General features: G+C 49.7%; 1 protein-coding gene across 6 annotated transcripts in view; it reads left to right on the top strand.

Moving 5' to 3' along the window:
• Positions 1-23,133, top strand: part of LOC140384464 (TBC1 domain family member whacked) — a 269,719-nt gene that overhangs the window by 101,030 nt on the left and 145,556 nt on the right. For all 6 annotated transcript variants that reach the window (XR_011933059.1, XR_011933060.1, XM_072466186.1 and 3 more), the window contains one exon: positions 4,173-4,290. Coding sequence is in view for 4 of the 6 variants with exons in the window: in XM_072466186.1 (XP_072322287.1) it covers positions 4,173-4,290 (118 nt within the window). In the remaining 2 variants the exon portion in view is untranslated. The remainder of the gene's footprint in view (positions 1-4,172; positions 4,291-23,133) is intronic.

Below are 23,133 nucleotides of genomic sequence, written 5' to 3'. Positions count from 1 at the left end.
CCAAATATCCTGTTCTGGAAAAGGATAATTTATTTTAAATATACCTAATTTGTAAAATATCTGAAAGAATATTACAAACATTTCAAAATGGCCATCACACAAAGTGCAATAAAATGTAGGCTTTTGACATCCATCAGTTGCACTCTGAGGTATTCCAGTACAGACAAAGAAACATTAATTACAGACATTTCAAAATGGTCAGTACAAATGGTGCGAAGGTATTTAAGTTTTCTATGTAGATCAAGTTGTACTCTGAGGTGCTTCCCAATTTTTATGCTCTTAATAATAAATCACCTCCTGGTGCTCACTGTAGACTTGATCATGAAGATAGGCCACTTGGGTGAGGAACCAGATTACCATGTTGGCTGTGAAACAGTGTCCTAGCAGCTCCCTGTGAAGAAGAATAGAAAGCGGGGGAAGGCAGCAAATTACCTATTACACTCAACAATAGTGAACTTGCCGCACTCACTCAGAGCTTTAAGCAGGCATGCATGAGCATTCCCGTACGGGTATTCCCAGACACACCATCCTTATCACATCCTACCAACATAACCTTTTTTCCTACGTATTTACCTAACTTTCCCTTAAACGCATCTAGTCTGTCTCAACCATTCCCAATGTCTGGATAAAGAAATTTCTTCCAAGTACTTTATTGGATTTATTGATATTGGATTTATTGATATCTATCTTATTTTTGGCCCAAGCAGCAAGGAACGTCATCAGTGCACGTTGGTAAACGGTGGACAAGATTCCTGGCATAGGGGGAAGATGGTGAAATTTGTCCCTTATTTCTCTCTCTATTTTAAAATAAATTTAGAGTACCCAATTCATTTTTTTTCCAATTAAGAGTCAATTTAGCATGGCCAATCCACCTGGTCTGCACATCTTTTGGCTTGTGGGGCGAAACCCACGCAAACATGGGGAGAATGTGCAAACTCTACACGGACAGTGACCCAGAGCCGGGATCGAACCTGGGACCTCGGCGGCGTGAGGCAGCAGGGCTAACCCACTGCGCCACCGTGCTGCCCGCATTTCTCTCTCTTTTAAACAACTTTTGCAATATTCAACTCCAGCCCCCAGCCAATCCACTACTCTTGACGTTGTGCAAGAGGTTTTGCAGCTGACGGCATTTACCTGTAGATCTAATCCTCCGAAAACAATGTGAAAACAACATTGACACTAATCTGTACAAGCTTTGGAAAGGGCAGTGCATCAACAGTTGCCAAAATACAACACTTCCTGAAGAGATTGCAAAGCGGGATCATGAGGAAGATCCACGTGCTGGAGAATGGCCAACGTCAATGCCAGATACTGCTGATTCTGCAGCAACTGCAGATACGATGTACTATATTAGCATGACGGAATTGAGAGCTATCGGGAAAGTTTGAACAGGCAGGGTTCTTTTCTCTTGAAAGGAGGAAATTAGGAGGTGCCTTGACAGAGGCCTCCAAGATGATAAAAGAGGTTGTTAAGGTAGGCGGAGAAAAGATGTTTCCACTGGTTGGGCAGGACTGGACCTCAGAGTCACAAACATAAGAAGCCACTAATAAGTCCAACTGGGAATTCTGGAGAAATTTGACCACAGTGTGTTGAGAATGTGGAACTGCCATAAGGAGTGGTTGAGACAAATAGCTTAGATGCATTTAGAAAGAAGCTGGAACAAGGGGGAAAGGAACATAAGGGTATGCTTACAGGATGGCATGAAGAGGGTAGGGAGGAGCTTTATGTGGAGCGGCAACACGAGTGGAACAGCTGGACTGAACAGCCGTTCTCTGCTGTTAATTTCCAATACTTCTTGGCAATCCTCTCCCCGGTGGTCCCAATTCTGATACCATTGCAAAATTATAGGGTTGCGTTGTTCACTTCACTCCTTCCTCCCGTGGCATGGAAACTGAGGTTGGCCATTCGGTCCCTCAGGCCTGTTGTGCCATTCAGTTAGATTGTGGCTCATCTGTACCGTGACTCCATTTTCCTGCATTAATTCAATATCCTTTAATGCCCTTTCCCCAACAAAAATCCATCCATCCTAATTTTGAAAGTTTCAACCCCTAGAGTGGTGAGAATTCCAGATTTCCACTACCCCTTATATAAGAAACTGCTCTCTGATTTCGCTCCTGAATAACCTGGCTCTAGTTTCTAACATTGTCTCAGTAAAGACAGAAATGAAGAGTGTTTGGAAAAATATGTTTTTGCTCAGAGTGGGTAGAACGTGGAATTTTGAGAGAAAAGGAACAATATTAAAGACGATGCGGGCGTGCAAGAGGACGTGGAAGAAACAAAGACACCGATTTGACAAGCTGTTTGTTCTGGAGAGATCGAGAGGGTAATTGCTTTTTGTGGGGATGGAGTCATAATTCCGGCCGAGGGAGGCCGCCTGCAAGGGATGAGGTTCGGATGAGGAACATTTTATAGAAACATAGAAGCATCAAAGGAAGCCATTCGGCCCATCGGACATGTGACATCTCTTTAACTGGGCCAACCAATGAGTCCCACTCTCCTCTTTTTCCCCATAGTCCTGCAGCACTCTTTTATTTAATTATTTATCCATCTCCCTTTTGAAAGTTCCTTCACCCTTTCGGGCACCGTATTTCAGATCATAACAATTTGCTGCATTAAAAAAATTATTCTCATCTCCCCGCCCCCCCAATGGCCCAAAAAGCTTTTCTTAGTTGTCCGAAGTACTTGCATGGAAGGGAAGACGTTTTGAGTGTAGCTGTTTTATAAACATTTCCTTGATTATGTAGTCTCTTTTTAAAATATTTCAACACCATAATCCCAGCCAAGCTCATATCAAAGCTCCAGAACCAAGCTCTGCAACTGGATCCTCGATTTTCTGACCAACAGACCACAATCAGTAAGAATGAACAACAACACCTCCTCCACAATAGTCCTCAACACCAGCGCCCCGCAAGGCTGCGTACTTAGCCCCCTACTCTACTCCCTGTACACACGACTGCGTGGCAAAACTTGGTTCCAACTCCATCTACAAGTTTTCTGACGATACGACCATAATGGGCCGGATCTCGAATAACGATGAGTCCGAATACAGGAGGGAGATAGAGAACCTAGTGGAGTGGTGTAGCGACAACAATCTCTCCCTCAATGCCAGCAAAACTAAAGAGCTGGTAATTGACTTCAGGAAGCAAAGTACTGTACACACCCCTGTAAGCATCAACGGGGCCGAGGTGGAGATGGTTAGCAGTTTCAAATTCCTAGGGGTGCACATCTCCAAAAATCTGTCCTGGTCCACCCACGTCGATGCTACCACCAAGAAAGCACAACAGCGCCTATACTTCCTCAGGAAACTAAGGAAATTTGGCATGTCCACATTGACTCTTACCAACTTTTACAGATGCACCATAGAAAGCATCCTATCGGGCTGCATCACAGCCTGGTATGGCAACTGCTCGGCCCAGCACCGCAAGAAGAGAGTCGTGAACACCGCCCAGTCCATCACACGAACCTGCCTCCCATCCATTGACTCCATCTACACCTCCCGCTGCCTGGAGAAAGCGGGCAGTATAATCAAAGATCCCTCCCACCCGGCTTACTCACTCTTCCAACTTCTTCCATCGGGCAGGAGATACAGAAGGCTGAGAACACGCACGAACAGACTCAAAAACAGCTTCTTCCCCACGGTCACCAGACTCCTAAATGACCCTCTTATGGACTGATTTCATTAACACTACACCCTGTATGCTTCATCCAATGCCAGTGCTTATGTAGTTACATTGTATATGTTGTGTTGCCCTATTATGCATTTTCTTTTATTCCCTTTTCTTCTCATGTACTGAATGATGTTGAGCTGCTCGCAGAAAAATACTTTTCACTGTACCTCGGTACACGTGACAATAAACAAATCCAATCCAATCCAATATTTCCAGAATCTAGGCAGCTCCCAAGGCATGAGGTCTTGGTGCACGTTGATCTAAAAGTACCACCGATATATATCACTGTATTTTAATTCCACATGGATTACTGTCATGTTTAATGATTATTGAGGCAGTTCCACCTTTTTGTGGAGTCAGACTTCAACCATAAAGCCACCTAACGCAGAGGCAAATATGGTGAACACGACTGAGTCCTGAGAGGAGGGTGGGGGGGAGGGGGGAGAGATTATTGAGCCTGAATTATTACGAATAAAAATTCATGATCCCTTCTTCCTCTCCTAGGTATCAATGTAATATTCAGCACTGGCCTGTGTATTTTGCAACTACTGGAAGCCCGGCTCCTCACAATGTCTGACGTCTCTGTGCTCCTTCCCACCCTGCTTCGAATTCCTGTCGATATGTATGTATAACATTGCCTTCGTACATGTGTCCAAGCACATTGTCAGCGCGGTGTTTGCGAGACCTGGGCACCTAGGGGTTGAAATTTCACTGCGCCAGGTAAAAGGTTCCATGTGTGAATGTGAAGCAGAAAATGGCCCTGGCGCTGCTGTTTAGTCATTTGTCTTTTTTTTTTAAAAACACAACTATTCACAAATGCTTCCCAGACTCGGGGAACCTGCACAGCCTGGTTTGCAAGCAACCGGGCAGTAACTGGACCAAAAGCAGGTCAAAGGCTGGGAATCCTGCAGCAAGTAACTCATCCCCTGACTGCCTAAAGCCAGAATTGTGATGGAATTCACTCCCCTTTCCTGGATAAGTGCAGCTCCAACAACACTCAAATCTCAACACACTCCAGGACAAAGCAGCCCGCTTGATTGGCATCCCATCCACCACTTTAGACATTCCCCCTTCCACAGCCATTGCAAAGCGGTAGCATTGTGTACCATCTACAAGATGCAGTGCAGCAACTTGTCAAAGCTTCTTTGACAACACCTTCCAAACCTGTGATCTCCACTGCCTAGAAGGGCAAGAGCAGCAGGTGCATGGGAACACCACAACCTTCAAACTCCCCTCCAAGTCACACATCATCCTGACTTGGAGCTATATCCCCGTTACAGCCTCCCCGAACAAGCGCTGGAATGTGGCGACTAGGGGCTTTTCACAGTAACTTCATTTGAAGCCTACTTGTGACAATAAGCGATTTTCATTTCATTTCATTTCATATCACTGCTCCCTCACTGTCCTTAACCCCCTCCCTGACAACACTGTGGGTGTACTTACACCACATGAACTGAAGTGGTTCAAGTGCAATTAGCAATGGGCAACAAGTGGACCTTGCCTGCGACCGACATCGCAGGAACAAATTCAAAAAAGAAACAATCCAGTCCCTCAGATGCGAATACACTTCTCAGGGAAATAGAACATACATACAGTGCAGAAGGAAGCCATTCGGCCCATCGAGTCTGCACCGACCCACTTAAGCCCTCACTTCCACCCTATCCTCGTAACCCAATAACCCCTCCTAACCTTTTTGGTCACTAAGGGCAATTTATCATGGCCAATCCACCTAATCTGCATGTCTTTGGACTGGGAGGAAACCAGAGCACCCGGAGGAAACCCACGCAGACTCGGGGAGAACGTGCAGACTCTGCACTGACAGTGATCCAGCGGGGAATCGAACCTGGGACCCTGGCGCTGTGAAGCCACAGTGCTATCCATTGTGCTGCCCATGTGGGAATGGTCAGTAGATACAGTCTTTTCATTGGCACTCACGGCCCTTGAATGCTATTTTTAAAAAAGGGCTGCCTGCCTGTTGATACCACAAACTCTGGTGAGAATGGAGATGCTTCGTTAAGAGCAGACTCTGACTGGGATTGGTTTTATACACACAATTCATAGTACATAATTATCCTCCACTCACTGCATTTCACTGGAGGAATAATCCTGCTGGACTCGGAAGACGTTGTAGTTTCAGTCATGAGTTCTGTTTGCTATAGTTTGTCGAGACTCCTGTTAAGATAATGGTGTAAACTATTTGTTGTAGCTTGTAAAGATGCTGTTTAAACAGTCTATTTGTTGAGTCCTGCCATAAATCTCATCCCATCTACAACTCATTGACTGGCACAGTCATGTCAATATTCATAGAATAAAAGCAAAATACTGCAGAGGCTAGAATCTGAAACAAGAGCTTTAGAATGCTGGAAAAACTCAACAGGTCTGGCAGCATCTGTAGGGAGAGAAAACTTCAGTTAATCAGAACTCTGAAGAGCCAAACAGGCCTCCCTGGCACCATTTGCATTTGTCCTTCACCTCTGGAAAGAGGCTGCTCATTCGGGTTCTGGTTAGGTGCGCTATTTGCTTCATCTTTAGCTACATTAGGCTCAGCCCTGCTCATGAGGAGGTGGAGTTCACCTTGTGCAGTGCTTCGATCCAGAGTCCTCCCCCTATCTCTAAGCCTAGTTCTTCCTCCCATTTTTCCCTTATCTTGTCCAGTGGAGAGCGAACCTCCTCCGACAGTTCCTCGTACGAGTCCCCACAGTTCCCCCTTCCTAGGTCACCCGCATTCAACAGTTCCTCAATGAGCGAATGTGGAGGTACGGCATTGTTTCATTGGAGTGCGGTTGTGACTAGGGCTCGGAGGTATGTCCCTATGCAGGAACTCTCCTCCATCCTCCGGTGCCGGGATGTGGCGACAAGGGACTTTTCACAGTAACTTCATTGCAGTGTTAATGTAAGCCTACTTGTGACAATAAAGATTCTTTATTTATTTTTATTCCGCTCCCGGTTCCTTCACTCATCCCCTCAGTCTTTCTGCTGTGCCCACGCTCTGGTAGAACTATAGGTTTGGGAGGGGCAGGTCCATGTTTGGTTTGTCTACTGTATTAAAGTAGGCCTTGGGGATGTAGAGCGGGAGGGATCTGAACAGGAAGAGGAACCTGGGCAGTGCGTTCATTTTGATCATCTGCACTCTCTCTGCCAGCGAGAGTGGGAGTGCGTCCCACCTCAGCAGGTCCCTTTTGACTTCTTCCACCAGTCTCGTCATGTTCCATTTGTGGATCCGTGTCCAGTCATGGGCTATTTCGATCCCCACATAGCAGAATCTGGTTTGGGCTTGTATGAACGGTAGTCCCTCCAGCTCTGTCCCTCCTCCCTGAGGGTTCACCGGGAAGATTTCACTTTTGCTCAGGTTGAGTTTGTAGCCCAAGAAGCCCTTTTGGAGCTTCATTATCTCTTCCATGCTGGTCTGGGGGTTCAAGATGTAGAGGAGCACGTCAACTGCATAGAGTGAGACTCTATGCTCTCTGTCTCTCCTCTGGATACCTCTCCACCATTCTGAGGGTGATATCCAGTGGCTCATTTGCCAGAGCAAACTGCAGCAGAGACAGCGGGCATCCCTGTCTCATGCCTCTGTGCAACCAGACGTACTTAGAGCTGGTCGTGTTGGTCCGTATTCTCGTCATGGGAGCGTTGTACAGTAGTTTCACCCAAAAGGTGAACTCTGGCCCGAACCCAAACGGTTCCAGTACCTCTATGAGATACTTCCACTCGACTCTTGTCGAAGGCCTTTTCTGCGTCCAGGGAGATGCTCACTTCTGGAGTTCTCTCCCCGGAGGGAGTCATTATTACGTTCAGCAGGGGCCTGATGTTCGATATTAGCTACCTGCCCTTGACAAAACAAATCTAGTATTCTGCAACTACCTCCGGCAGGCAATTCTCCAGCCTTTTAGCCAGGGTTTTTGCGTCTATATTGAGTAGCGAGATGGGCCTGTGGACCTGCACTCAGTTGGGTCTTTGTCCTTTTTGGGTACCAGCGATATTGAGGGTTGTGCTAGTGTTGGCAGCAGAGATTCCCTTACCAGCGCGTCTGTGAACATCTCCCGCAAGTGCGGGGCCACTGATGTCGTAGATTTTTAGAGCGGTCTGCCGGGAATCCATCTGGCCCCTGCGCCTTCCCTACCTGCATGGAGTTAATACTCTCCAAGACTTCTCCCAGTTCTAATGGTGCCTCTTGGTAAAAGGTCCAGAAGGCCTCTTTGACTCTTTCCGGCCTGGCGCCTAGCCTGTTATTGTTCTCATTGTTGTGTTCTTTTCCGCTCATGGCTGCCTGCTTTTTCAGCTGGTGAGCCAGCATGCAGCTGGTTTTGTCTCCGTGTTCATAGAAGGTCCCCCGTGCCTGGCAAAGCTGGTGTACTGCCTTCCTCGTGGAGAACAAGTCAAAGTCCATTTGTAGCTTTTTCCTCTCCGCCAGTAACCAGTCAACCAGTTGTTGCCTAGCCACCCTCTCTTATCTTTACCTGCTTTGTAGGCGATAATTTCCCCCCTTATCACTGTCTTCTGCGCCTCCCAGAGCATGGAGGATGAGACCTCCCGGTTCTGGTTGTTGGCAACGTATCCATCTATGGCCTGTGATAGCCGTTCGCAGAAGGCCTTATTGGCCAGAAGGGCAGTATCCAGCCTCCATTGGTGTGGAATTGTGCGTGGCCTGTCTCCAACCTCACATCCATGTAGTGTGGAGTGTGTTCGGAGATTGCGATTACGGAGTACTCCGTTCCTACTACCCCTGGAAGCACCGTTTTCCCAACTACAAAGAAGTCGATCCTGTGTAGACACTGTATACCTGGGAGAAGAAGGAGAACTCCTTCTCCACTGGGTGTGTGAATCGCCATAGGTCCATTGTCCCTCATCTGTTCCATGTACTTGCCCAGTTCCTTCGATATGTTTAATTTTTTTCCCCAATTTGGAGTTTGATCTGTCTGTCAGTAGGTCCTGTATGCAGTTAAAGTGTTTCTCTCTCTCTCTCTCTCTCACCCCTCCCTCCCCCCAACGCGCGCACGCACGCACACACACACGACGAGTCGTTGTTTGTCAATGTCGGGAAATTTCCACCATGGTCTTTTTCACGAATTCCACTTGTCCCAGTTGGGGGCGTACATGTTTACAAGGACCACTAGTGCCCCTTCCAGGACACCACTAACCATGATGTACCGTTCCCCTTGGTCCGTAACCGTCCTCGTCGCTGCAAATGCTGTCCCCTTATTGAGCGGTATGGACCCCCTTAGCCCTCATCCCGTAGAGCGAATGGTACATCTGTCCCACCCAGCTCTTTCTTACCCACAGTCGGCCCTTCTCCCTCAGGTGGGTCTCCTGGTGGTAAACTATGTAGACTCTCAGACTTTTCAGATGGGAGAAGACTCTAGATCTTTTCACTGGGCCGTTAAGTCCCCCGACGTTCCAGCTGACTATTTTGGTGGGGGGTTTCTGTCCCCCTCCTCCCCTCCTGAGGGTTCAATGATACTTACCTTGTGGATGCGGCCCAGCAAATTAGTGCAGTTGTATTTCGGTGTCATCGCTGGCTCAGTGGTAGCACTCTCATCTCTTGTCAGAATGTCATGGGTTCACAACTGTTGAAATCTACCATGCGGTTTAAGTGTAATCTCGTATACACTTTGAACTCAGTAGAAATTTAAGCTACACTTCTCGGATGCAAAATAAAAATCTTTTATGATGTCTATTGATTATAATTGAGAGACTGAGATCTTCTTGTGGTTACAAATCAAATGTTCACAATAAAGCCCTTGCCAGCAAAAAGACTTTAAGAGATATAATCGACTTGGTAGTTTACAAACAGATTTAACTTTCAAAATACAGTAATGGTTTCTTGCTCAAAGCAAAACAGCTTGCGCAGACTTGAGTTAGAGTGGAAATCTGAAATTACGAAATAAGGATAGCGAATAGTTAGGTAAAATGTATAGAGTGATCCTGGATGGAAAATGGCTGCCCGGACCTCTATCTTTAAGGAAAATGTTATCAGTCTGACTCCATCTGTCCCTACCCCTGCAATGTGCTGATTGGCTTGGATGGGTCTCAAATGCATTTAGTTGGATGGTTAGTTGTTAATCATCAATGTGTAACATATATGCGGATATGTTGCATCTTTGGGTACTTTCTATGTGTTGGAATGTGATTTACAATTTTAATCAATTCTAGCTTTTACTGGTTCTACTGCTGACTGCACTATTATCTGTATTCTGAACAATGGTGGATTCATGTAGTCATGGCACTTATTTTGACCTTGATCAGATTGTGGTATAGCTGTATAACCTCTGCAATTCTGTTCATTAGAACAATGGATAGTTTATAATGTCAGTTTAACCTATCAGTAAAATGTTGCATAAGCTTTAGCTAGCCTTTTAGATGTTTCCAATTCTGTGCTTTGCCACTGCAAATCCTGCAAGCTGTGTGTTTTTGTAATTTTTAAAAAAAATATATATTTTATTCAAATTTTTTCGGCCAAACAAAACAGTACAAGGGTTTTTCCCCTTTTACAACAATAAAACAATATAAATAACAGTGACCGTTTTTAACAAATAAATAAATAATATATAAACTAAATGGCAACTGCCATAACAAAAATACTAACTCTCCCAAATAATAAAATCAAACAATCCAATATGCATAACCAAGTACAAATATCTATACAAAAACACCCCTGAGGACCCACCCGAGCCCTCCCTCCTCCCGCCCCCCCCCCCCCCCCCCCCCCCCCTGCTGGGTTGCTGCTGTTACCTTCCCATTTCCTTTATCGTTCTGCGAGGTAGTTAATGAACGGTTGCCACCGCCTGGTGAACCCTTGAGCCGAACCCCTTAGTGCAAACTTTATCCGTTCTAGTTTTATAAACCCTGCCATGTCGTTTATCCAGGTCTCCACGCCCGGGGGTTTGGCTTCCTTCCACATAATCAATATCCTTCGCCGGGCTACTAGGGACGCAAAGGCCAAAACATCAGCCCCTCTCGCCACCTGCACTCCCGGCTCCTCTGCAACCCCAAATATAGCCAACCCCCAGCTTGGCTCGACCCGGACCCCCACCACCTTCGAAAGCACATTCGCCACCCCCACCCAGAACCCCTGCAGTGCCGGACATGACCAAAACATGTGGGTGTGGTTTGCTGGGCTTCTCGAGCATCTCCCACACCTATCCTCTACCCTGAAAAATTTACTGAGTCTTGCTCCGGTCATATGCGCCCTGTACAAAACCTTGAATTGTATCAGGCTAAGCCTGGCGCACGAGGACGAAGAGTTTACCCTACGTAGGGCATCTGCCCACAGCCCCTCTTCAATCTCTTCCCCCAGCCCTTCTTCCCATTTTCCCGTCAGCTCATCCACCATGATCTCCCCCTCGTCTCTCATTTCCCTGTATATATCCGACACCCTTCCATCCCCCACCCATGTCCCTGAGATCACTCTATCCTGAATCTCCTGCGTCGGGAGCTGTGGGTATTCCCTCACCTGTTGCCTCGCAAAAGCCCTCAATTGCATGTACCGAAATTCATTCCCTTGGTGCAACCCATATTTTTCCGTCAGCGCTCCCAGACTCGCAAACGTCCCGTCTAAGAACAGATCCCTCAGTTGCACAATCCCAGCTCTCTGCCATGCTCTAAATCCCCCATCTATTCTCCCCGGGACAAACCTATGATTATTTCTTATCGGGGACCGCACCGAGGCTCCCCTCATTCCCCTATGTCGTCTCCGCTGCCCCCAAATTTTCAGTGTTGCCACCACCACTGGACTTGTGGTGTATTTCTTCGGGGAGAACGGCAACGGCGCCGTCGCCAGTGCTTGTAGGCTGGTTCCTTTGCAGGACGCCATCTCCAATCTCTTCCACGCCGCTCCCTCCCATTCTCCCATCCACTTACACACCATTGAGATATTGGCGGCCCAGTAGTACTCACTTAAGCTCGGTAGTGCCAGTCCCCCCCTATCCCTGCTACGCTGCAAAACCTCCTCCTCACTCTCGGGGTCTTCCCAGCCCACACAAAACTCATGACACTTTTCTCGATTTTCTTGAAAAAAGCCTTCGTGACCATCACCGGGAGGCACTGAAACACAAAAAGGAATCTCGGGAGGACTACCATTTTGACCGCCTGCACCCTACCCACCAGTGACAGGGGCACCATGTCCCATCTCTTAAAATCCTCCTCCATCTGTTACACCAATCGTGTTATATTAAGCCTATGTAAGGTTCCCCAACTCCTGGCTATCTGAATCCCTAAGTACCGGAAATCTCTTGTTACCTTCCTCAGCGGTAAGTCATCTATTCCCCTGCTCTGCTCCCCCGGATGCACCACAAACAACTCACTCTTCCCCATATTCAATTTGTACCCCGAAAATTCCCCAAACTCCCTGAGTTGTCTGCATTATCTCAGGCGTCCCCTCCATTGGGTCCGCAACGTATAACAATAAATCATCTGCATACAATGATACCCGGTGTTCTTCTCCTCCCCTGAGTATTCCCCTCCACTTCCTGGAGCCCCTCAGTGCTATGGCCAGGGGCTCAATTGCAAATGCAAACAGTAACGGAGACAGGAGACACACCTGCCTCGTCCCTCTATAAAGACGGAAATAGCCTGTTCGTGATCACACTTGCCACCGGGGCCCTATATAGCAGCTGTACCCATCCAATAAACCCTTCTCCAAAACCAAATCTCCTCAACACTTCCCACAGGTAGTCCCACTCCACTCTGTCGAATGCTTTCTCGGCATCCATCGCCACCACTATCTCCGCCTCCCCCTCTGGTGGGGGCATCATCATCACCCCTAGCAGCCTCCGTATGTTCGTATTCAGCTGTCTCCCCTTAACGAACCCAGTTTGATCCTCGTGGACCACCCCCGGGACACAATCCTCTATCCTCGTCGCCATCACCTTAGCCAGGAGCTTAGCATCTACTTTCAAAAGGGAAATGGGCCTGTAGGACCCACACTGCAGCGGGTCTTTTTCCTTCTTCTAAAGTAACGATATCGTCGCCTCCGACATAGTCGGGGGCAACTTCCCCCTTTCCCTGGCCTCATTAAAGATTCTCGTCAAAAGCGGGGCCAGTAGGTCCATATATTTCCTATAAAATTCCACCGGGAACCCATCCGGTCCCGGGGCCTTCCCCGCCTGCATGCTCCCAATCCCCTTTACCACTTCCTCCACCTCAATCTGTGCTCCCAGTCCCGCCCTCTCCTGCTCCTCCACCTTCGGGAATTCCAGCTGATCCAGGAAATGCATCATTCCCTCCTTCCCTTCCGGGGGCTGAGCCTTATACAACCTCTCATAAAATGCCTTGAACACCCCGTTCACTCTCTCCGCCCCCCGTTCCATCTCTCCCTCCTCATCTCTCACCCCACCTATCTCCCTCGCCGCTCCCCTCTTCCTCAATTGTTGGGCCAGTAGCCGACTCGCCTTCTCTCCATACTCATACTGTACACCCTGTGCCCTCCTCCACTGCGCCTCTGCCTTACCCGTGGTCAGCAGGTCAAATTCCACATGTAACCTTTGTCTTTCCCTGTACAGTCCCTCCTCCGGTGCCTCTGTATATTGCCTGTCCACCCTCAGAAGTTCTCTCAACAATCGCTCCCTTTCTTTACTCTCTTGCTTCCCTTTATGTGCCCTTATGGATATCAGTTCCCCTCTAACCACCGCCTTCAACACCTCCCAGACCACTCCCACCTGAACCTCTCCGTTGTCATTAAGCTCCAAGTACCTTTCGATACACCCCCTCACCCTTAGACATACCCCCTCATCCGCCAGTAAGCCCATATCCATTCTCCAGAGTGGGTGCTGTTCTTTTTCCTCTCCTACCTCCAGATCTACCCAATGTGGAGCGTGGTCCGAGATGGCTATGGCCGTATACTCCGTCCCTGTCACCTTCGGAATCAGTGCCCTTCCCAGGACAAAAAAGTCTATCCGTGAATATACCTTGTGAACATGGGAGAAAAATGAGAACTCCTTACTCCTAGGCCTAATAAATCTCCAGGGGTCTACTCCTCCCATCTGCTCCATGAAGTCCTTAAGCACCTTGGCCGCTGCCGGCCTCCTCCCGGTCCTGGACCTCGACCGGTCGAGCCCTGGATCAAGCACCGTATTGAAGTCTCCCCCCATTACCAACTTTCCCGCCTCCAGGTCCGGAATACGCCCCAACATACGCCTCATGAAGTTTGCATCATCCCAGTTCGGGGCGTATACGTTCACCAGAACCACCGCCTCCCCTTGCAATCTGCCACTCACCATCGCGTATCTACCCCCACTGTCCACCACTATGGTCTTTGCCTCAAACAGTACCCGTTTCCCCACTAAAATAGCCACCCCCCTATGCTTCGCATCTAAACCCGAATGAAACACCTGCCCCACCCATCCTTTACGTAGTCTGACCTGGTCTGTCTGTTTCAGATGCGTCTCCTGCAACATAACCACATCTGCCTTTAATTTCTTTAGGTGTGCGAGTACCCATGCCCTTTTAATCGGCCCATTCAGCCCTCTCACGTTCCACGTGATCAGCCGGGTTGGGGGGCTCTTTACCCCCCCCCCCCCCCCCCCCCCCTTGTCGACTAGCCATCCCCTTTTTTAACCCAGCTCCTCACCCGGTTCCCACATACCCGTATATCCCACCGACGGTGCCCTCCCGTCTCAACCACCCCGCCCCATAACAGCTCCCCTTCCCCTTAGCAGCAGCAGCAACCCAGTTAACTCCCCCCCCCCCCCCCCCCCGCTTGATCCCCCTCTAGCGTAGTTACACCCCCCATGTTGCTCCCAGAAGCCAGCGAACTCCGGCTGACCTCGGCTTCCCCGTTTGCCCTCGGCCCCTCACTGTGCGAGGCCCCATCCTTCCTGCGCCCCTGTTCCCGCCATAATTACCATAGCACGGGAGCAAAGCCTGCGTTTCCCGCTCGGCCCCGCCCCTAATGGCGCAGTTCCCTTCTCCTTCCCACCGGCGCCCACAGTTCCTCATCCTCCCCCCCCCCCCCCCCCCCCCGCCCCCAACGAGGGGAAGAGAGAAAAGTTACAGAATTGAAAAATTAACAAATTGAAAAACATCCCCCCTTTCCTCACCCCACATAATCACCCCACCACTTTATCCCAGAAGCTCTTTCTCTCGCCAGACTATTCCAGCTTCTCGTCCACAATGAATGCCCACGCCTCTTCTGCCGTCTCAAAGTCGTGGTGCTTCCCTTGGTGTGTGACCCACAGTCTCGTCGGTTGCAACATTCCAAATTTAACCTTCTTTTTGTGAAGCACCGCCTTAGCCCGATTGAAACTCACCCTCCTTCTCGCCACCTCCGCACTCCAATCCTGGTATACGCGGATCACAGCATTCTCCCACCTACAGTTCCGAGTTTTCTTCGCCCATCTTAGGACCATCTCCCTGTCGTTGTAGCGGTGAAACCTCACCACGATGGCTCGAGGTATTTCTCCAGCCTTTGGTCTTCGCGCCAGAACTCGATAAGCTCCCTCCACCTCCAACGGGCCCGTCGGGGCCTCCGATCCCATTAGCGAGTGAAGCATCGTGCTCACGTATGCCCCGACGTCCGCCCCCTCTGCGCCTTCGGGAAGACCCAGGACTCTTAAATTCTTCCTCCTCGAATTATTCTCCAGGGCTTCCAACCTCTCCACACACCTTTTATGCTGTGCCTCGTGCGTCTCTGTCTTCACCACCAGGCCCTGTATTTCATCTTCATTTTCAGCAGCCTTTGCCTTCACGACCCGAAGTTCCAGCTCCTGGGTCCTCTGCGCCTCCTTTAGCCCTTCAATCGCCTGTAGCATCGGGGCCAACACCTCCTTCTTCAGCTCTTCCACGCAGCGCCGCAGGAACTCTTGTTGCTCCAGGCCCCATACCAAACGGCCACCTTCCGACGCCATCTTGCTTCGAGCTTCCCTTCCTTGCCGCTGCTCCAAAGGATCCACTGCAATCGGCCGCTATCCTCTCCTTTTTCCATATATATCCGGGGGGATTCCCTTCTATTTCACCGCACAGTGATTTTGGCCGTTAAAAATTGCCGTTGGGGCTCCTATCATGAGCCCAAACGTCCGTTCCAATGGGAGCTGCCGAAACGTGCGACTTAGCTGGTCATCGCCGCACCCGGAAGTCGTGTTTTTGTAATCTAAGTTATGCTTGAAGTTTTATGATGAAATCCAGTTCAAAATGGATTTTAAACTGGGCTTAGTATTTACATTAAAATGGCTAAATCAATGACCCTTTTACCTATCTGAAATAGCTGGTTCCCTTCATCAACTCACCCCATAATTCATGCTGACATTCCCAGTTCAGCAATAATTGAGTGCTGCACTGTTGTGGTGTCATTGTTTTTTTTTTTTATATAAATATTTTATTGAAAATTTTTGGTCAACCAACACATCCTTTACACAATATTATAACAACACAAATAACAATGACCTATTTTATGAACAAAAAATGAATAAATAATAAATAACAAAAATGAAAACTAACCCTAATTGGCAACTGCCTTATCACAAGTAACACTCTCCAAAAATATAATTTAACAGTCCAATATATAATTATCTGTCGCAACGACCGATACATCTTATACAGTATATATTAACAACCCTGAGAGTCCTTCTGGTCCCCCCCCCCCCGCTCCCCCCCTTCTCTTCCCCCCCCCCCCCCTTCTCTCTCTGTTCTCCCCCCCCCCCCCCCCCCCCCCCCCCCCCCCCCCCCCCCCCGGATCCTGGGCTGCTGCTGCTGCCTTCTTTTTTCCATTCCATCTATCTTTCTGCGAGGTATTCGACGAACGGTTGCCACCGCCTGGTGAACCCTTGAGCCGACCCCCTTAGAACGAACTTAATCCGCTCTAGCTTTATAAACCCTGCCATGTCATTTATCCAGGTCTCCACCCCCGGGGGCTTGGCTTCTTTCCACATTAACAATATCCTGCGCCGGGCTACTAGGGACGCAAAGGCCAAAACATCGGCCTCTCTCGCCTCCTGCACTCCCGGCTCTTGTGCAACCCCAAATATAGCCAACCCCCAGCTTGGTTCGACCCGGACCCCCACTACTTTTGAAAGCACCTTTGTCACCCCCATCCAAAACCCCTGTAGTGCCGGGCATGACCAAAACATATGGGTATGATTCGCTGGGCTTCTCGAGCACCTCGCACACCTATCCTCCACCCCAAAAAATTTACTGAGCTGTGCTCCAGTCATATGCGCCCTGTGTAATACCTTAAACTGAATCAGGCTTAGCCTGGCACACGAGGACGACGAGTTTACCCTGCTTAGGGCATCTGCCCACAGCCCCTCCTCGATCTCCTCCCCCAGCTCTTCTTCCCATTTCCCTTTTAGTTCATCTACCATAGTCTCCCCCTCGTCCCTCATTTCCCTATATATATCTGACACCTTACCATCCCCCACCCATGTCTTTGAGATCACTCTGTCCTGCACCTCTTGTGTCGGGAGCTGCGGGAATTCCCTCACCTGTTGCCTCGCAAAAGCCCTCAGTTGCATATACCTGAATGCATTCCCTTGGGGCAACCCATATTTCTCGGTCAGCGCTCCCAGACTCGCGAACTTCCCATCCACAAACAGATCTTTCAGTTGCGTTATTCCTGCTCTTTGCCACATTCCATATCCCCCATCCATTCCCCCCGGGGCAAACCTATGGTTGTTTCTTATCGGGGACCCCCCCAAGGCTCCAGTCTTTCCCCTATGCCGTCTCCACTGTCCCCAAATCTTCAGTGTCGCCACCACCACCGGGCTTGTGGTGTAGTTACTCGGTGAGAACGGCAATGGGGCTGTCACCATAGCCTGTAGGCTAGTCCCCCTACAGGACGCCCTCTCTAGTCTCTTCCACGCCGCTCCCTCCTCCTCTCCCATCCACTTACTCACCATTGAAATATTAGCGGCCCAATAATACTCACTTAGGCTCGGTAGTGCCAGCCCCCCCCCTATCCCTGCTACGCTGTAAGAATCCCTTCCTCACTCTCGGGGTCTTCCCGGCCCACACAAAGCCCATGATGCTCTTTTCAATCCTTTTAAAAAAAGCCTTCGTGATCACCACCGGGAGGCACTGAAACACAAAGAGGAATCTCGGGAGGACCACCATCTTAACCGCCTGCACCCTCCCTGCCAGTGACAGGGATACCATATCCCATCTCTTGGAAATCCTCCTCCATTTGTTCCACCAACCGCGTTATATTTAACCTATGCAATGTGCCCCAATTCTTGGCTATCTGGATCCCCAGGTAACGAAAGTCCCTTGTTACCTTTCTCAACGGTAGGTCCTCTATTTCTCTACTCTGCTCCCCTGGATGCACCACAAACAACTCACTTTTCCCCATGTTCAATTTATACCCTGAAAAATCCCCAAACTCCCCAAGTATCCGCATTATTTCTGGCATCCCCTCCGCCGGGTCTGCCACGTATAGTAGCAAATCGTCCGCATACAAAGATACCCGGTGTTCTTCTCCTCCTCTAAGTACTCCCCTCCACTTCTTGGAACCCCTCAACGCTATCGCCAGGGGCTCAATCGCCAGTGCAAACAATAATGGGGACAGAGGGCATCCCTGCCTTGTCCCTCTATGGAGCCGAAAATATGCAGATCCCCGTCCATTCGTGACCACGCTCGCCATCGGGGCCCTATACAACAGCTGCACCCATCTAACATACCCCTCTCCAAAACCAAATCTCCTCAACACCTCCCACAAATAATCCCACTCCACTCTATCAAATGCTTTCTCGGCATCCATCGCCACTACTATCTCCGTTTCCCCCTCTGGTGGGGCCATCATCATTACCCCTAACAGCCTCCGTATATTCGTGTTCAGCTGTCTCGCCTTCACAAACCCAGTTTGGTCCTCGTGGACCACCCCCGGGACACATTCCTCTATTCTCATTGCCATTACCTTGGCCAGGATCTTGGCATCTACATTTAGGAGGGAAATAGGTCTATAGGACCTGCATTGTAGCGGGTCCTTTTCCTTCTTTAAGAGAAGCGATATCGTTGCTTCAGACATAGTCGGGGGCAGTTGTCCCCTTTCCTTTGCCTCATTAAAGGTCCTCGTCAATACCGGGGCGAGCAAGTCCACATATTTTCTCTAGAATTCGACTGGGAATCCATCCGGTCCCGGGGCCTTTCCCGCCTGCATGCTCCTAATTCCTTTCACCACTTCTTCTACCTCGATCTGTGCTCCCAGTCCCACCCTTTCCTGCTCTTCCACCTTGGGAAATTCCAGCCGATCCAAGAAGCCCATCATTCTCTCCCTCCCATCCGGGGGTTGAGCTTCATATAATTTTTTATAAAATGTCTTGAACACTCCATTCACTCTCTCCGCTCCCCGCTCCATCTCTCCTTCCTCATCCCTCACTCCCCCTATTTCCCTCGCTGCTCCCCTTTTCCTCAATTGGTGTGCCAGCAACCTGCTCGCCTTCTCCCCATATTCGTACTGTACACCCTGTGCCTTCCTCCATTGTGCCTCTGCAGTGCCCGTAGTCAGCAAGTCAAATTCTACCTGTAGCCTTTGCCTTTCCCTGTACAATCCCTCCTCCGGTGCTTCCGCATATTGTCTGTCCACCCTCAAAAGTTCTTGCAGCAACCGCTCCCGTTCCTTACTCTCCTGCTTCCCTTTATGTGCCCTTATTGATATCAGCTCCCCTCTAACCACCGCCTTCAGCGCCTCCCAGACCACTCCCACCTGGACCTCCCCATTATCATTGAGTTCCAAGTACTTTTCAATGCACCCCCTCACCCTTAGACACACACCCTCATCTGCCATTAGTCCCATGTCCATTCTCCAGGGTGGGCGCCCTCCTGTTTCCTCCCCTATCTCCAAGCCCGCCCAGTGTGGAGCGTGATCCGAAATGGCTATAGCCGTATACTCCGTTCCCCTCACCTTCGGGATCAACGCCCTTCCCAGCACAAAAAAGTCTATTCTCGAGTAGACTTTATGGACATAGGAGAAAAACGAGAACTCCTTACTCCTAGGTCTGCTAAATCTCCACGGGTCTACACCTCCCATCTGCTCCATAAAATCTTTAAGTACCTTGGCTGCTGCCGGCCTCCTTCCAGTCCTGGACTTCGACCTATCCAGCCCTGGTTCCAACACCGTATTAAAATCTCCCCCCATTATCAGCTTTCCCATCTCTAGGTCCGGAATGCGTCCTAGCATCCGCCTCATAAAATTGGCATCATCCCAGTTCGGGGCATATACGTTTACCAAAACCACCGTCTCCCCCTGTAGTTTGCCACTCACCATCACGTATCTGCCCCCGTTATCCGCCACGAGAGTCTTTGCCTCGAACATTACCTGCTTCCCCACTAATATAGCCACCCCCCTGTTTTTCGCATCTCGCCCCGAATGGAACACCTGCCCCACCCATCCTTTGCGTAGCCTAACCTGGTCTATCAGTTTCAGGTGCGTTTCCATTAACATAACCACATCTGCCTTAAGTTTCTTAAGGTGTGCGAGTACCCTTGCCCTCTTTATCGGCCCGTTCAGCCCTCTCACGTTCCACGTGATCAGCCGGGTTGGGGGGCTTCCTACCCCCCCCCCCCTTGTCGATTAGCCATCCCCTTTTTCCAGCTCCTCACCCGGTTCCCACGCAGCTGTATCTCCCCCAGGCGGTGCCCCCCCGCCCATCCCCTCCCATACCAGCTCCCCCCTCTCCCCAGCAGCAGCAACCCAGTAATTCCCCCCCTCCCCCCCCCCCCCCCCCCCCGCTAGATCCCCCGCTAGCGTAATTACTCCCCCCATGTTGCTCCCAGAAGTCAGCAAACTCTGGCCGACCTCGGCTTCCCCCCGTGACCTCGGCTTGCACCGTGCGACGCCCCCTCCTTCCTGCTTCTCTATTCCCGCCATGATTATCATAGCGCGGGAACCAAGCCCGCGCTTCTCCCTTGGCCCCGCCCCCAATGGCCAACGCCCCATCTCCTCCACCTCCCCTCCTCCCCCCATCACCACCTGTGGAAGAGAGAAAAGTTACCACATCGCAGGATTAGTACATAAAACTCCTCTTTCCCCCCTTTTTAACCCCCCTCTTCGTCCCCCCACATTCGCCCCACCACCTTGTTCAAACGTTCTTTTTAATAACCCGCTCATTCCAGTTTTTCTTCCACAATAAAAGTCCACGCTTATTCCGCCATCTCAAAGTAGTGGTGCCTCCCTCGATATGTGACCCACAGTCTTGCCGGTTGCAGCATTCCAAATTTTATCTTCTTTTTATGAAGCACCGCCTTGGCCCGATTAAAGCTCGCCCTCCTTCTCGCCACCTCCGCACTCCAGTCTTGATAAACGCGGATCACCGCGTTCTCCCATTTACTGCTCCGAGTTTTCTTTGCCCATCTAAGGACCATTTCTCTATCCTTAAAACGGAGGAATCTCACCACTATGGCTCTGGGAATTTCTCCTGCTCTCGGTCCTCGCGCCATCACTCGGTATGCTCCCTCCACCTCCAACGGACCCGCCGGGGCCTCCGCTCCCATTAACGAGTGCAGCATCGTGCTCACATATGCCCCGACGTCCGCTCCCTCCGCACCTTCAGGAAGACCAAGAATCCTCAGGTTGTTCCTCCTTGCGTTGTTCTCCAGTGCCTCCAACCTTTCCACACATCGTTTCTGATGTGCCTCATGCATCTCTGTCTTCACCACCAGGCCCTGTATGTCGTCCTCATTCTCGGCTGCCTTTGCCTTCACGACCCGAAGCTCCCGCTCCTGGGTCTTTTGTTCCTCCTTTAGCCCTTCGATCGCTTGTAGTATCGGGGCCAACAGCTCTTTCTTCATTTCCTTTTTGAGCTCTTCCACACAGCATTTCAAGAACTCTTGTTTGAACAACAATGTTAAACTGCCACCTTCCGACGCCATCTTGGTTTTTGCTTGCCTTCCTTGCCACTGTTCTAAAGGATCCACTGCAATCCGGCCACTTTCTCCTCCTTTTTTCATCCGTATCCAGGGGGGATTCCCTTCTGGTTTACCGCACAGTGTTTTTAGCCGTCAAAATTGCCGTTGGGGCTCCTATCAAGAGCCCAAAAGTCCGTTTCTCCGGGAGCTGCCGAAACGTGCGACTCAGCTGGTCATCGCCGCACCCGGAAGCTTTCTGTCATTGTTTTTTAAAGAAATTTAGAGTACCCAATTAATTTTTTCAAATTAAGGGGCAATTTAGCGTGACCAATCCACCTTCCCTGCACATGTTTGGGTTGTGGGGGCGAAATCCACGCACACACAGGGAGAATGTGTAAACTCCACACGGACAGTGACCCAGAGCCGGGATTGAACCTGGGGCCTCGGTGCCGTGAGACAGCAGTGCTAACCACAGCGTCACCGTGCCGCCCTGTGGTGTCATTGTTAAACCGAGGTCCCATCTGCCCCTCAGGTGGATGTACAAGATTCTAAAGCACAATTTCGAAAGAGAGAAGGGTATCTTGTCCAAAGATGTGCAGGTTAGGTGGATTGGCCTTGCTACATTTCTGCTTAAGTGTCCAAATATTAGGTGTGGTTATGGAGCTAAGGTCGGATATTGGGCCTAGGTAGGGTGTTCTTTTGGGGGGGGGGGGTCAGTGCAGACTCAATGGGCCGAGTGGCGTCCACTTTCGGGATTTCATGATTCCATTATCTCCCTGATATCCGAAGCTGGTATCTTTCCCAGCATCAATTAAAAAAGAAATAAATTATCTGACCATTTATGTTTACTGTGCACCACTTGCTGCCACATTTCCTACATTATAACTGTAGACCACACTTGCAAACGTAAAGCTTTGTGAGAGATTGAGTGGTGGTTTACAGCAATGGGAGGCAGATGCACGACAGAAATGTGGGAGGTCACTTCAAGCAATCAAACAATAATGGACACCTTCACCTTGCCGGCCAGGTTTACATCCCAAGAACAAACCTATATTTTTAAAACATCTGCAAAGATCTCCAGCATATGAACTGTACTGCTGGAAAGTTACACCTTGCACACATTGAGCAAAATTTAATTCTCACATGGGATTGATCTTATCAATGTCCTGACAATGTCATGTCACCAGATGGTTCCTATCTGCAATTGTTCATGTGCTTAATGATGTTTTGTTTTATCTGCACCATTGACAGTCCATCTTTCCCAGGCCTCCAGGGAGTGCAGGTTTTTGCTAAACAACTTGAGTTGCCAAAAGTTATTTCCGATTACCAGTGGTTTTAGCTAATCTTCTGTGAGCAGAACCTGCTACTGGTGACGATTTCTGCTGAGGATTATTGTGCCCTCATACTCGTCAGATAATTAAGCAAATTTCGGTTTTCACTCACTCAGTCTTTCGCGCAGTCGCTCTTTCGTGCACACACTCTCTCTCTTTCGCGCGCCCACTAGCTCTCTCTTTCACACACCCGCTCGCTCTCTCTTTCGTGCACACACGCGCTCTCTTTTGCGCACCCACTAGCTCTCTCTTTCGCGTGCCCGCTCGCTCTCTTTCGCGCGCCTGCATGCTCTCTCCGCACCAACGCTCTCTCTCGCGCACTCCCTCTCTCTCTTGCGCTTTCTCTCGTGCACTTGAGCTCTCTC

Source organism: Scyliorhinus torazame, chromosome 10, assembly GCF_047496885.1.
Source record: "Scyliorhinus torazame isolate Kashiwa2021f chromosome 10, sScyTor2.1, whole genome shotgun sequence".
Taxonomy (NCBI): Eukaryota; Metazoa; Chordata; class Chondrichthyes; order Carcharhiniformes; family Scyliorhinidae; genus Scyliorhinus; species Scyliorhinus torazame.
The sequence above is the reverse complement of the archived record's forward strand: the minus strand, read 5'-3'. Positions and strand labels throughout refer to the sequence as shown.